This window comes from Halichoerus grypus, chromosome 5 (genome assembly GCF_964656455.1).
Source record: "Halichoerus grypus chromosome 5, mHalGry1.hap1.1, whole genome shotgun sequence".
NCBI classification, from domain to species: domain Eukaryota; kingdom Metazoa; phylum Chordata; class Mammalia; order Carnivora; family Phocidae; genus Halichoerus; species Halichoerus grypus.
The window spans coordinates 36,888,245-36,904,766 of record NC_135716.1 but is presented as its reverse complement, the minus strand read 5'-3'; the positions used below and the strand labels follow the sequence as shown (position 1 = coordinate 36,904,766).

Here is a 16,522-nt window from a genome sequence, read left to right as displayed (position 1 = left end):
CAAAGTAGTGGTCCTTCTAAAAAAATTTTTTCTATAAATAAAAAATACATTTGTAGAGCTTTATAGTTCTTAATTACAAAGATGTCTAGAGATAAATTCAGCATATTATACTTAATGGATTTTTAATACAAGCTAGTTCCTATTCTTTTCCTTCTGGTTTTTGCTAAGAGCTATCATAAAGTTAATTACTTTGAGATAAATTAGTACTCTGCATCACTGTATTCTGATAGCACTATACAGTTGTTTTCATTTATTCAGATAGTTTGTAGAAACACATGAATGGTAAAGAATAAAGTTAGTCTTCACTGAGCAATTACAAGTGACCTGAGAGGAAACTGCTAACCAGAAAAGCTGCATATTCATTGCAGAGACACTGACCTTTATGCTTTTTCCTTGTTATTATTCTTTATTATGTGAGTATCTAATAAATGTTTAGATAATATAATTTATATTAAAGTTACATAGGTTTAAGAAAAACCTATATTTATTTATTTTTAATTTAATTTAATTTTATTATGTTAGTTACCATACAGTCTTAGAGGGGGCATTTGAAAAGATTTATTTATTTGAGAGAGAGAGAATGCACGCACTTGCAGGGGGAGGCGCAGAGGGAGAAGGAGAGAAAATCTCAAGCAGTCTCCCTGCTGAGTGCAGAGCCTGACTCAGGACTCCATCCCAGGACCCTGAGATCATGACCTGAGCCAAAACCAAGAGTCTGACACTTAATCAAATGAGCTACCCAGGTGCCCCAAAAAGAAACCTATATTTTTAAATAATTTAGCTCTCTGAGAACTAGTTTGAGTGTCATAATAACATTTTCTCATAACCACACAAGCAGAGAATAGACATAAAAGGTCGGGGAGATTTTCAAGCCATCTTTTGGACTTTTCAGCTGAAAGTAGGGGGAAAACACTATGGAAGCAGTAGTTTGGCTTTGTTATTAGAGGAAACATGATTATTTTGGTAAAAGTTTGAAGTAGTCCATTACCTTTCAAAAACATCATTATATCACAGTATCTATAACTTTTTCCATTAAAATGGCAGAAAATTTGTATCTAGATAAAAATAAGAATAAAGTCGTATCTAGATAAAAATAAGGATAAAGTCTTATATCTATATTATAAAAAGTTCTAAATTTTTTTTAACAATTAAGGATATTGTTTTCTAGCTGTCTCTCTGGTAAGTATAAAAGCATTTATTTTCCTAACTAGAGTGAGTTTCTGTAATTTCACTTAAAATAAGATACGTTAGTAAGCTTTTGTGATTTCCTGAAAATTCTTTGTAGTGTATATTTTATATTTCCATAATTTTCTAATTATTTTCATTTGAATGTAAACAATTGGTAAGGCCAAAACTTCATTGAGACCTAAGAAAAAAAGTTTTATAGGAGATGAAAAGTTAGGATGAGGTGGAGAGAAGTACAGAAAGAGGGCTGTATGAAAAAATTGGGAAAGGTCATGCAGACAAGTCAGGAAGCAAAGCAACCTTTCTGACTTTGTGATACTTTAGTACTGATATAAAAGTGTTCAGGAATTACAAATGACCTTCAAATCATAGGACTGAACTGGTCTCTAAATAGTAATTGCATGTTAACTGATCCTAAATTGAATCCTTTTTCCTCTAATATCCCTAATGCTATTTTAATTTAAGGTTTCACACCTTAAATTTCACATCTAAAATATCAATAGTGATCACAAATACAAATAAAAAGAAAATAAACATAGTGTAGGGGCGCCTGGGTGGCTCAGTCGGTTAAGCGTCTGCCTTCGGCTCTGGTCATGATCCCAGGGTCCTGGGATCGAGTCCCGCATCGGGCTCCCTGCTCTGTGGGGAGCCTGCTTCTCCCTCTCCTCCCCACTTGTGCTCTCTCTCTCACTATCTCTGTCTCTCTCTCAAATAAATAAAATCTTAATAAATAAATAAATAAACATAGTGTATATGCCTCATCTCCCACTTAAGTTTTGAAATTGGGCCTAGAATATAAAGCAGCATCAGTATGTCGCTTTTTCAAGACGTGCCAGTATGGCTAAGACTTTTTAAATAGATGTTCAATAGTGTTTATACTGGTAAATCATCCAGAATCAGACATAGCTGTTTCTCAGTGTGCACATTTGATCTGCATTCAACTTTTGCTTATTCATCGTAAAATATTATCTGTTTGATGTACTGAATGATTTGGGATGTCTTTGACTGGTACTTGTTAATACAGGGGGCATTTTCACAGTGCATTGTTCTTTCATTTAAGTTTAGATGTTCATTCTAGGGCTCCTTTGAATAAAATTTTTGTAACAATACATGTGAGAGAAATTTACATGACAAACTAATTTTCACCATCCATGTCAGTGTCATGCCCTTAGGTGGTCATCGCTAGGAGGATCTTATCTATAATGTTAAATGTTTCTTCTTAAGACAGACATTACATGTAAAATGTAAATTGTCTTGATCATTGAATTAGAAGTCTTTTTTTTTTTTCATTTTTTTTTTATTGTGGTAAAATACATATAACAAAATTTTTTCCATTTGTTATTATTCAGGGGTACCTTAATGGAATAAATTACATTTACAGTATTTTACAACCATAACCACTATTTCCAAGATGTTTTCATCATCACAAATAAACTCTGTTCCCATTAAGCAATAACTCTCCCAGCCCTTGATAACCTCTAATTTACCTTCTGTCTCTATGAATTTGCCTATTCTGGATATTTCATATAAGTGGAATCATGAATATTTGGCTTGTTTCACTTAGCGTGATGTTTTTAAGGTCCATCCATATTGTAGCATGTATCAGAACTTCATCTTTATGGCTGGATAATATTTCATTTTATGGATGTACCACGTTTTGTTAACTTATATCTATCAGACACTTGGGCTGTTTCCAGCGTTGAGTTGGCTATTATGAGTAATGCTGCCATGAACACTGTCATACAGGTGTCTGTTGGAGCCCATTTTCACTTCTTGTGGATATGTACCTAGGAATGGAATTGCTGGATCATATGGTAATTCTGTATTAGAATTCTTTGTTTTTGAGGAACCTCCAGTTTATTTGGATGCCTTTTTGACAAAGGCAGGATTTGTGGTATTTTCTGAACAACACTTATGTGCAGGCATAGTTCGGCCAGTAAGAGGGCTCACTCTTAGTAAGGATGGGAGCATGGTTACACTGAGCACCTGAGCACCTCTGCAGTAAGACAGAGGTCAGAAGTTCAGTAGGGAACTCTAGCTTCGTTTTTGTTCCTACACAGCAGTGGTTTATTGAAGCAGGTTCTGTGCTTCACTGATTTGTGTACATGTCAGAAGGAATAAAAACCTGGCTCTTTGAGAAAATGGAGAGAAAAAACGCTTTATTTCTTGATTTCTTTTGCATTTTTGTCTTGTTTGTTGTTTTTTGGCTTCCTGTGTTAAATTAAAAGTTTTAAAATTCCCATTCAGCTGCTGTAACTAGAAAAATCCCCAATTGATTGTAATTGCAAAAATCTTTCCAGACTTTTATCTTATTTTTAAAGTTGTTTCTGTCTTTTTAATGATGGTTGTGGTGGGATTTTTAAGGTATAATTTCAAAATTCAGATGCCTAAGTACTTCCTAAGCAGGTAACCTGAATAAGAGCATACAGAAAAGGGTGCATATTGTTATGGCCATTTTGGAAAATATAGTCTGCCATGTTTCTCTGTGAGCTGTGGTTAATTTTAATCTTTTGCTTATATAAACTTTTTGCAATAAACACCTTTTTAGTGGCATTTTTTCATGACTTGGGTGAGAATGTATATAAATAAATTTCTAGCAAAAGGATTACTAGATCAAAGGGCATGTACCTTTAAAATGTTAAGGGATGTCAAATGTCAAATTGCCCTTCTAAGTAGCTGCACCAGTTTTCTGTTTCCTTACTCTCATCCTAACCGAGTTTTGGGGTTTTTGTCAGGTTCATTAATGAAAAGTACACTCTTTTTCTAAGTTGTTACTCATCTTATCCTTATCACTTAATAAGAGCTCTTTGTGTATTAAGTCTTTTGTCTGGCCTACATTGTATTGCGTACATCTTTTTTCTTTTTTTTCCCTCTGCCTCTATGTGTGTCTATGTCTATGTGTATATCTATATTTATGTCTACATGTATATATCTTTACTTAGGCCTGTATAGTTGACCGTTGAACAATGCAGAGGTTAGGGGCACTAACCCTCCCACCCCCACAGTTGAAAATCCATGTATAACTTTTGACTCCCCAAAACTTTTGATTCCCCAAAAACTTAACTACTAATTGCTTAGATGGGAAGCCTTACCAATAACATAAACATTTAACACATATTTTGTACGTTATATGTATTACATGCGGTATTCTTATAATAATACCTAACTTTTCCTTAACTGTTTCAGTATTTCTAGGCTGCACAATTTGTCTTTGTTTCAAATTTTTGCATATCTCCAAATTTTTTCCAGTATATTTAAAAAAAAATACATAGAAATGGACTCACACAGTCCAAACCCATGTTGTTCAAGGGTCAGCTGTACTTACATCTCTATCTGTACTATCTCTGAGAGGTAATGAATTTCCAGAATATGTGCCTGTCTATAAAACACAGTTATAAAAATGCATGCCAAAAATTCAAAGATTTTGGCACATTCTATTAGATTTTTTTTGACACTTTATCTTTCATTGTTGCTACTCTTAATTTGAATGATAATTCACCCATGAAAAATTTTTCAATGCAGTAAAATGCATATAACGTAAAATTTACCATTTTAGTCATTTTGAAGTGTAGACAAATTTTTAAATGTATATATATATATTTTTTTAAAATTTATTTATTTGACAGAGAGATAGCACAAGTAGGCAGAGCGGTAGGCAGAGGGAAAGGGAGAAGCAGGCTCTCTGCTGAGCAGGGAGCCCGATGCGGGGCTCGATCCGAGGACCCTGGGATCATGACCTGAGCTGAAGGCAGCCGCTTAACCGACTGAGCCACCCAGGCGCCCCTTAAATGTATATTTTATTTGGAAGATTGAATGTTTTCATTTAATGCATTTTAAAAGATATAATGTGACTAAGGAAAACATGATTGAAGCAGCAATTTCATTAGAAATAAATATAAATTATATACTTACATGACTCCAATAAGATCTAGTAAGAGTCAAGAGGGTAGTATTCATTTTACTCCAGAAAGATGCTAAAAAGTTTGCTTGAGTTATATCTGTATCAGATTAAAGTATATGTGTAAATTATGTTTTAATGAGTGTGATTGCATAGCTAAATATTGCTATATCTGTACTTCTCAGCAGAAACTGTATTATAAGCAATATCTCCAAGCAATTTGTGCCTGTAGATCAGAGTTAATTGGCAAAATAGATGCAACTATATTTCCCATTAGTAAACATGACGGTCACAAGGTTTTTTTGAACCTTCTTTCTGTCTTCTTCTGTACTGCAAATACGGCAATAACTATTAAAACCTTTTGTTAATAGCTTTGTGTAGGGTTCTCACTACAGTTAGGACTTTATAAAAGTATAACATTGCACAGTGGCAAGTTCAAATACTCTTGAGCCTTTAGATGTTTTACTGTGTCAAGTTTATACTGAGAATCTTAAAAAAAAGCTAAAGTCTCCAAAACACTTTTATTTCTTGTTGGATTTAAGAAAACTAATTTATAAGCAACAGTCTTATGTTATCTGACAATTGCAGGGAAATTCTCCTCTTTATTTAATCTTTTGGTTACTTAAGCTCATAACTTCAGAGTTGTTCATAACGTTTTCATTTTCAATACACGCTCTCTTGCCCCAAGAAAAGATAAAATCTTTCAGACTTACATTTCAATTACATTAAATGTAAAAGTTTCTAATAGTTCATGTGTAAAATCAGTTAATAATAAGAAAAATATATTTAACATTCTAATATTTAAACAAATGATATTGAAAGTCTGGTTTTCAACTTGAATATTGTTTGCATTATGTGCAAACATTATCGGGATCCTGAATCTACAGGTGTTTGACTTCCAGTTTAAGCTATTTAGTTCAGAATAGTGGACTGTTTTTTGGATCTAGTATGAGTCTTCTAGAGTAAGTAGTTCTGCATGAGCCTAAATTTTAAAAAATACAGTTCAAGCAAAGAATGAAGGCATTCATTTTCATGTTGAAAATGCATCTAGAGGGAACATTTCCTCATATGGTCCAACTATTGAATGCAGGTGAAATAAACCAAAAAAGGGGAAGCTTATTTTTTTCCAATTATAAAGTAACTAAAGAACTGAATAAAGGCATTTTTTTGTATACTTATTTTTATTATTTTTTCTTATATCTCAGAGGTAGATTTTGATAAGCTAGATACCTTCTATAATAAGATTATTTTTATTTAGTTTGTGAATGATCTGCATTAAGTGCTTTTTTTATTATTATAACTTTAGTCAGTATAATCTAGTGAGAACACTTTTGGCTCTAACAGAAACAGAATTCTGTTCTTGGATCTGGCTTTGTATGTAACACCAAGTACGTCATTTTTCTTCCATATGTACCTCATTTACTGCAGTGTTTCTATTACATTTCAGGCTTTCATATGGTGGGTAGTATCTGCAGCCTGGGAGAACAGTTAGCAAGTACACTAATTGCACTTTTGTGGTATGGTCTATTCTCCGGGCTTACTATTTATTGATTTAATTGATGCCTGCTGCTTAATCAGAGGTTTTACCCACATGGAACTATTTGATAAGTTTGGCATAAAATGCAAGATCTGTGAAATGTAAACAGTGTTCATAGAATAAGGACCTATAATCAAGCCAGACCTCTATAGTCATTTGAAAATAGTACAGCTGCATGAGAAGTAGTTTTCTGTTTGATCTTTTTTGCTGTGGACATTTAAAGGTACTGTCTTTATTGTAGCATCCACATGCTCATATTTATTTTGATAGCTCATCTCTTTTTTCCCCTTTTTCTGTCCTTCTGACCTCCACCTCCCAGCTGTTTTGCCACTTCCTTTGTGTACATCTTCTTCTGGTTCCTTCTTTTCCTCACTGAATATCTTTCTTTTAACTTTTTCTGATTTTCTTAATTCTGACTTTCTTCTTTAGACTAATCTAAGTCAGACCGTACTGAGTGTACTGCTGAAGCAGCTGGAAATAATCTCTTAGCTTTTGCATTCTTTGGCCACCACAGTTTGCAAAATATGGATTGTATGCCTTTGTAGGCATGTTCTGTTCAGGATATTCCTGGGATCTTGCAGCCGGTCCTTTTCTGTTCCATTTGTGGCAGATGATAGTTTCTTGAGAGAAATTATGAGTTTTAGTACATGTTTTCTTCAAAACCCAGAAAGTTGTATATTGTTAGCAATTTTAAACAGTTTTTAAGCAGCTACTACTGTGAGATCATCTGTTGGAGAAGAAGAAGTAGAATTTAATATAAATTAATGTGGCAATGAAGAACCCCTTTCCATTTCAAATAGTCCTTAGAAGAGACGTTGGATTAGCCAGTGATTTATAGAAAAATTGTTGAACTTTATAAGATAAGAACATGGTAAAATATTGCTTTATTCAGTACAAAGGATCAGAATCAATTTATATATATATATACACATATATATATTAATTTTTTATTGTTTTTGAGATTACTTACCTTAGTGATAGATTCCATTAGGAGGTAGAACTTTTACATAGGTGTGAAATTACTACTTCTCAAGCAATTTCACAGTAGAAATTATTAAACTTAAAAAGCGCCTAGAATAGCAAGGTGAAATGTCCTTGTATAATAAACAATCCCTTGGTTTTTTCTTTCTTCACCATTGCAGCCATTATGTTTCCTTTGGGTCTTATGACGTGTTAATAGCTTAAAGTGCTGTTACTGTGTGTGTGTGTATATTGTATTTAATTATTATTTATCATGTAAATTTAAATGACTTTGAGAATCTGTTCCTGACTTTGTGGTGATCTTCAATATATTTGTAGACAGTAATATATTTGTACACAGCAATGCAATGTTAAAAATCCTAGGGCTGACAATCACTTGGGAGAAAGAGGTAGTAGTCTAAGATTATGAAATTTGATAAACATATTACTTCAGCACTACTTATATGTATTTAACATCATATGTTTTAATGTTGGGGTGGAGTTGGTTTTTTTTTTAATTGCCATTTTAATCGTGTATAAGAGAAAACTACTTAATGGGATGTAAAGGAAATAGTTTTAAAAAGCATCAAATATTTTTATTTTCAATGTAATGTTTTCCTTGTCCTCCTTTATTGGTTTTTATCTTAATGTGTCTCTACGCCATTATTCAAAGATTTCTCCTTATGCGTGAAGTTACACACAGACCCAGTGTATACTTCATAAGTCTATTTCTCTTGTTACAGTTAATCAGGCAGCAAAAGAAGACACCATGGTTTTGAAGATTGGCTCTGTTGCTATGGCTCCCCAAGCTGACAATCCCCTTGGCAGATCTGTCCTCAGGAAAGATATTTACCAGTAAGTTTATTTTCTTACGTTCAACCTTGCAACAATTTCATCCTGCAAAGTACACTGATCAATAAAACTTGCTTAGTGTGGCCTGCAGAAATACTTTTCATTTGGAATCTTTTGATATTTAAAACCAGGTTTTTCTGATTTTCTTCAGTTGTGGGTTTTTAAATTCATTCAGACAAATCAAGTATTTCTGTGAAGTGTTGATGAATAACAGAATGTAAGCACCGAGTCACCATAAAGCTGAAGAAGCGCAGTTTGGAAAAGTTTAGCAGACTTTAAATTTGACCAAATCTCTAATCACATAGGAAAAAGAGGTTCTTTCCAGAACTACCACATCCTACTGTAGTCATGTTGTATCAAATTGAAACATTTTCTTAATTTAGCTATAAGCCATTATTTGAAATGTAGGACTGTGGATGTCATATGGATCAAAGCTGTAAAGAAAAGCAAACTTCTAAGGAGAAATTTCACAGTAAACACTTTCTGTGAAAATGCCATGCTCTGGATTTTGTCACTGAGTATTTGCAAACCACACCAAGCATCTATGGACAACTAAACTGGTGAACATATGTAATCAACATGATAAAAATAATACGTCGTTCGTACTGAGGTTGGCACTGCTGCCAGACATAAAAGTACAGTCGCAAATAATACCAAGTGAGAAAAGTCACAGAAACACAGATGTATGAGTGTCTTATTCACCCTGCTGGTCTGCTTCTCAGATGAGGTAGTGCCACTCTTCGAAAATAAATTCCTACTGTTCTCCAATAAATGTTTCTGCTAGGAGAGATTCTTTTTTGTAAGGCACTTACCACCTGGAGGTTGCCAGCAGTCTTTAAGAGGGGAGCCATGGATTTTATTTTCTCAAATTTTTCTGTTATTTGAGTTGATAGGTTTTTCCTTTGAATTATATATCAGGTTCTCTTTCTTGTATTATTTTTGTGGGTAGCTTATAGTATTCACCCTTAAGTAAGGTTTTTGGGGTTTTTTTGTTTTTGTTTTTGTTTTGTTTTGTTTTTGCTAGCTTATGTAGAATCTCAGGATGTGAGAACTGAAGAAGGCCTTAGGAGTTTTTGAATCCCGCTGCCTTATTTTATACATTAGGAAACTGAGGATCCAAAAGAACAGTCGTCTCTAGTCAAGTAATGACAGAGACAAGACCACAACTCATACCATTTTACTCTCTCAGGCTCTAGAGAAAGGATTGCAGTAGAAATCTTTCTGGGTAAAAATAATTTTCTAACATTTGAAAATTCTTTCAGGTGTATTTGTCTTTTCTACTTCATTTGTCTACCTCTTCAGAAGTAAGTGGTCCTCAAAGAGTGTCCTGCTTTACTTTTGGTGAAAGAAATATGTTTTATATTAAAAGATCCTATCACCATCAATAAAGTGAATCCCTGAGAAACTTCCTTTCCTCCTCTACCCTCTCCACTTGCTGGCTCCTCAGCAGTCATTTGTGGGGTTGTGGCACTCACTCCTCTGCCTGTTTGTCACTGCTTTCGTCCCATTGTCCTTGAACCGTTCTTTCTCAGTCACACTCCTTTATTTTCCACCCAGATTGTAAGGAAGAAATAAAACTCTTTTTTGTAGATGATGTGGTCTTATATATAGAAAATCCTAAGGAATCCACTGAAAAACTGTTGGGCAGATAAGTTCAGTAAGCTTGTAGGACATAAAATCAAAATATAAAAATCAGCTCACATTAACACTAGTCAGTGAACTATCTAAAAGTAAAATTAAAATAATTCCTTTTATAATCTCATCAAAAAAATTAAATACTTATGAATAAATTTACCAAAAGAAGCACAAAACTTACACTTTTTTTTTATAAATTTTTTTTATTATGTTATGTTAATCACCATACATTACATCATTAGTTTTTGATGTAGTGTTCCATGATTCATTGTTTGCTTATAACACCCAGTGCTCCATGCAGTACGTGCCCTCTTTAATACCCATCACCAGGCTAACCCATCCCCCACCCCCTCCCCTCTAGAACTTACTTTGAAAACTATAAAACATGGTTGAAAGAAATTAAAGAAGATCTGATACATGAAATTATATCCCATGCATAAAGAAATTTTAAAAGATCTAAATACATGAAATTATATCCCATGTACATAGATCAGAAGACTTACTAGTGGTAGATGACAGTACTCCTTCAAAAAAATTTGCATTCAGCATAATCCACATCAAAATTTCAGCTAACTTCTTTGCAGAAATTGACAGGCTGATCCTAAAATTCACATGGAAATTATTCATATGGAAATTCAAGGGACCCAGAATAGCCAAAACAGTATTAGAAAGGAAAAACAAAGTTGGAAGGCTCACACATCCTACTTTCAAAACTTACGATAAAACAATAGAAATCAAGACAATAAAGTACTAGCATGAGGATAGATATATGTCAATTAATAGAATTGAGTTTCTACAAATAAACCCTCACATTTACTGTCCATTGGTTTTTGATAAAGAAGCCAAGAGAATTCAATGGTAAAGAGTAGTCTTTTCAACAAATGGTGTTCAGACTATCTGATATTCAAATGAGCTTGGACATTTACCTTACACCATCACAAAATTTAACTCAATATGGATTAGAGACTTAATAGCCAAAAGTGGAAAACATCCAAAGGTTCATCAGCTGACAAATGGCTAAGCAAAATGTGGCATACCCATACAAGAATATTAGTCTGCCATAGAGAGAAATAAAGCATATGTTATAACACGGATCAACCTTGGAGACATGCAAAGTGAAGGAAACCAGACACAAAAAAGCCACATATTATATGATTCCACTTATATGAAATGACCAGAATAGACAAATCCATCGAGACAGTAGAAGAGTGGTTGCTAAGACAGGAGAGAAGAATGACTACTAATGGGTATAAGATTTCTCTTTGGAGTGATAATAATTGTCTGGAATTAGATAGCGTGATGTACAATGATTTGTACAGTGAGTACTTGTACAATGAGTGAGGTATAGTGAGTACAAGAGAATATACAAAAAAACTGAACCATACATCTCAAAAGGATAAATTTTATGGGATATAAATTATATCACAATAAAGCTGATTTTTTAAAATCAAAGATTGATATCACAAAGAGGTCCAGAGGAGTTAAATTCCTGGGAGAGAAATGCCCTTCCTAGGTGCATGGAGACTGGATGCTCCTTTCACCTTTGCAATTATTTGCCTTATCTTGCTATAAGCAGAGGGATTTTGCTGTAGAAAGGAGGAAACCAAGGGACACTTACCGGTCGTATGGGCTAGAGTGACATGTTGGAATCTGGAGGAACCCCAAACACACAGGCATCCACAGTGCTTGTTTTGAGTGTTGGGTGGGGAGAGGGAGCTGGTAAGAAGAAACTGAGTTTCTCAAAGTTTCGCATTCCTTAAAGGATAAAGCCATGTTAGAACTGCACTATTCAATACAGTAGTCACTACGTTTGGCTCTTCTGCTTTTGAAATGTGGCTAGTCCAAACTGAGATGTTCTGTAAGTATAAAATATATACAAGATTTTGAAGAACTAAGAAACTGAAATATCTCATTAATAATCTTTATTGATTTTATATAATGGTGACAATATTTTTGATATATTGAGTTAAATACATTATTACAACTATTTTCCACTGTTTTTTTAAACCTTTTTTCAGTGTGACTACTAAGAAATTTTAATTTACATAGGTGGCTCCCAGTTGTGGTTTGCATTATAGTTCTATCAAATAATATAATTCTACTGGGAGAAGCCTGCAACAAATATAGGACAAGTCTTGCCCTTGGGACCTTTGAAATCAGAGGTGAACTGCATTTAACTAAAGTTGCAAACCAACCACAGCCTAGCTCAGTTAATGATTGAGTTGAAATTATCCCCTGCTTACCCATTCTGCCTGGCAGGAAAAAGTGTGCCTTCTCTGGGAGAAATAACATTAACTTGTTGTAGTCTTTTTATACATGATGTCTAATATATAATCAAAAGTTATAAGATAACAAACAAGCAAAGAAATTAGACCCGTAGTCAGGAGAAAATTTAGCTAGTAGTAAAAGACCTGCAGATGACTGAGATGTTGAGATGAGTATACAGGAGTTTGAAATAACTGTTATTAGTACTTTAGAGAAAAATGTTGAAAAGATGGAGATTTCATAGAAATGTCTATTTAAAATTCTAAAACTGAATACCAATATCTGAAGTTAAGGACTTGTTGGATAGCTATAACAGCAAATGGACAAAGCAAAAGATAGGATTAATGAACTTAGACATAGCTAAATAGAAATTACCCAAACTGAAGCACAGAGAGGAGGAAAAAGGAATAGAAAAAAAAGGAAGAAGAAAGAGAACAAACTGAAAAACATGTGAGTTACTGTCAAATGGTCTAATGTATGTGTAAGTAGAAGAAAGAATGGAACCAAAGGCATAACTTAAAACAGATAACCCTTGAGACTTTTCTAAAATTAACAACAGTCATTAACCAGCAGATCCCAGAAACCCAGTACCCTATCCCCAATATAAGCAAAATAAGTGTAAGGAAAACTACATCTAGGCATAATATGGTCAAATTACTGAAAATTAAAGATAAAGAGACTCCTCCCTGATGGACTGAGGGAAAATGAGAGAGAATGTAATAATACCTACCTCCCCCAACACAGGTTTCAGGGCCTAAGACAGTACTTGGGAGAGAGGAGATGCTTTTATCTTTAATAAGGTTGGGTATTTTCATTATTAAAATATATATGTATGGGGTGTCTGGGTGGCTCAGTCAGTTAAGCGTCTGACTCTTGATTTTGGCTCAGGTCATGATCTCAGGGTCATGAGATCGAGCCCCGTGGATCAGGCTCTCCCCGTATCTCTGCCTGCTTGGGATGCTCCCTCTCCCTCTCCCTCTGCCCCCCTGCCACTTGTGCTCTCTCTTAAAAAAATTATAGATAGATCAACCGATAAATAGATAAATTATATATAAATAATATTTATATATGGAAATATAAATTTATCTATAGAAAATAAAAAAATAGAAAAATCCTAAATGCAGCCATTAAAAAAAATACCTTTGAAGAACAACAGTAAGACTGAAATAACTAAAGATCTTAAATCTGAAGATGAGAAAACTAGGGGACATAGGACCATTCTTTAAATACTTGGCTTATCATGTGTCACAGGGAATAGTTTTATTCCTCCTGAAACTAAGAACAGACCTAAGATTATTAAACTAGTGGATATTACAATGACACTTATTGCAGCTCAATAGAATGAAGATCTTTCAGTTAGAAAAGCCTGAGAATAAATGGGGCTATTTGTTCATTATTCATTATTTAACTAATGTTTTTTATGAGCCTACTGCACATTAGGCACTTTTCTAGGTATTGGGTATGTATGTCAAGACCAAGAAAAATCCCTGTTCTCATGGAACTTAGACTTAATGGGGGAGAGAAAGAGACAGTTAAAAAATTATTCAATGTTCTAGTATATTCTATCATTAGTTTTTGGTGTAGTGTTCCATGATTCATTGTTTGCATATAACACCCAGTGCTCCATTCTTATTCTAATACGTGTTGTGGAGGCAGGGAAGAAGATAGGAAATGGGGAGTTAGAGAGGGACATCATGGCCTCATAAGAGAGGGTGCCTCACTGAGCAAGCACAAGGATCATGAAGTGGGAGTGTACTAAAGAAGCCAGCGACAGCCAAAGCGCTCTATGCCTGAGGCAGTGTGGTAGGCCGCAGGTGAGAGACGTGGAAAAACCCGCTAGGCCATTGTGAAGGGTTTGGCTATTATTTTGAGTGAGATGTGGTTGTGGGGGAAGATAATCCACACCTGCAGAATTTTGAGATAATGGTTTTGTTGTTTACCCAATATCTACCTGCAAAAAGAAATGAAGGGATCACCAGGAGGGACTAAAAATACACACTGGAAAGGAGCTGAACTATGCCTTTAAAGTAGTGTTCCCTCTCTTGCTGTGTCTCTCTCTGTAAAATAAAATCTTAATAAATAAATAAATAAATAAAGTAAAGAGAGTCACAGTTCCGAAGAACAAGTGGGAGTTTGATACTGATCTCTAACACAGTCATGTTAAGGATTATTTCTGTTATTTGAATTGACTAAATATGTGATATGAAACCTTTCTGATTTTTGAGGGGTTGATTTCTTCATCAGATGAGAAGCCCTCAGGGTTTGAGCTGGAGGAATGGCAGGATCCAGTTTATATTTAAGCAGATAATTCAGGCCAATAGATAAGAGACTGCAGGCAGGGAAGGGCAAGGGTCTGTGACTATTGTACTAATCTTGGCGGGAGATGATGGTGGCTTGGCTGATGGTAGTGGCTGTGGAGGTGATTAGAAGTGGTCAGATTCTGGAGGTATTTTAGAGGTAGAGCCCGGAGAAGTTGCACATGGATTGCACATGGGATTTGAGATGAAGAGATAAGGATAATTCCGTTGTATGGCCTGAGCAACTGGAAGGATGAAATTAACCGAGGGAAGGAAAATTGTGGGAGGATTTAGTTTGGGTTTGGCGGGTGGAGATGAGGAGTTTATTTTTTAAAATGTTGATTATCTTAGGAGGTACTGAGCCTCCCCCCACCCCGCCCCCACTGCTGATGTAGCAGAGGCTGATCAACCATGTAAAAGGCTTAGAGGGGGTTATGATTTGTGTTGAATTAGACCAGTGCTTCTTACACTTAATGTGCATACAAATCACCTGGGGATGTGTTCCAATGCAGGTTTTGACTTGGGAGGTCTGGAATGGGGCCTGCAATTCTACATTCCACCAAGCTCCCAAGTGATGGAGCAGGACACTGATACTGAGTGATCATGAGGTGCCACTTCAAGGCCCACACCTTGTGTAGCAGATGAGATTAATGGTTTCCAAGTCTTTCAAACAAAGAGTTCCAAAAATAGATTTTAATAAATGCTAATGTTTTCTAATGCCAAAAATTCAAACATTGTGAAAATCTCTATGACAGCAAGTAAGTGTCCTCCATCCCCATACTTCCCTGCTCCCTAGCAAGAACCCCCTCAGTGGAGGCTTTTTTAAGTTCAAAATTCTTATAGACTTGCAGTTGATAGTGGTTGTACTTTTGGAATCTATGATTCAGAAAATGTGAAATAAAACTTGTATTAAGTTACTGGGGCGCCTGGGTGGCTCAGTTGGTTAAGCATCTGCCTTCGGCTTAGGTCATGATCCCGGGGTCCTGGGATCGAGCCCCATGTGGGGCTCCCTGCTCAGCAGGGAGTCTGCTTCTCCCTCTGCCTCTGCTCCTTTCCCCTGCTTGTGCACTCTCTCATTCTGTCTCTCTCAAATAAAAATAAATAAATAAATAAATAAATAAATAAATAAACTTGTATTAAGTTACTGATAACTTATATGAATTTGTACTTTATTACTCTCAAAAGATCTGATCCACTAGAAGACAAGAGAACATATAAAACATTTTATTTATTCAGAGTTCATGCCCAGCTCTATATTGTCCTGAGTTCCTCTTTTGACCCTCTGTCCTCTTTACCTACTTCCTCCTTGCCTACTGATCTTCCTAGCTTCCAGCTGCTAATTCCTGGACAAGATCATCTCCCAGTTTCCTTTCACCTCATTCTGAGATTCTCTTACGATGTGTTCAACTATTTTTTCCCTGACTTATACTGAAGTTCTGAAGCACAGTCTGGCCTGAACAATTTTCCTCTGTCTTACACAACCGCATTCCCTGAGAGATGTTTAGGTTCTTGTCTCAAGCTAAAAGAGCAGGAGAGAAACAGGTTATAAGGATACAGGTTATATAGGGATAAAAGGTTATAAAGGCAGATTTTTAAAGAATTTACCTATGCTGAAAAGTGTTCCTTCATAGGCTAAAATAAGGATTATAAAAAAGTAAAATGTTTTAAATGTGTTTGTAACTTAAGTACATTAATAATTTGATAAATTTGGTTACACTTTTCTAATCTAAATGGTTATATATATTTTTAGAACCTTATGTTCTTCAAATGCTGGTATATCATCTGCCACATATTAACTGTAGTGTTTATGATTGTTTCTATTTAAAATACATCAGTCAGGGGGCGCCTGGGTGGCTCAGTCATTAAGCATCTGCCTTTGGCTCAGGTCATGGT

At 35.0% G+C, this 16,522-nt stretch overlaps 1 protein-coding gene across 3 annotated transcripts in view; it reads left to right on the top strand.

The window, feature by feature from the left end:
* Window positions 1–16,522, top strand: part of VPS13B (vacuolar protein sorting 13 homolog B) — a 741,629-nt gene that overhangs the window by 419,735 nt on the left and 305,372 nt on the right. For all 3 annotated transcript variants that reach the window (XM_078072177.1, XM_078072178.1, XM_078072179.1), the window contains one exon: window positions 8,324–8,435. In XM_078072177.1, coding sequence (XP_077928303.1) covers window positions 8,324–8,435 — 112 coding nt within the window. The remainder of the gene's footprint in view (window positions 1–8,323; window positions 8,436–16,522) is intronic.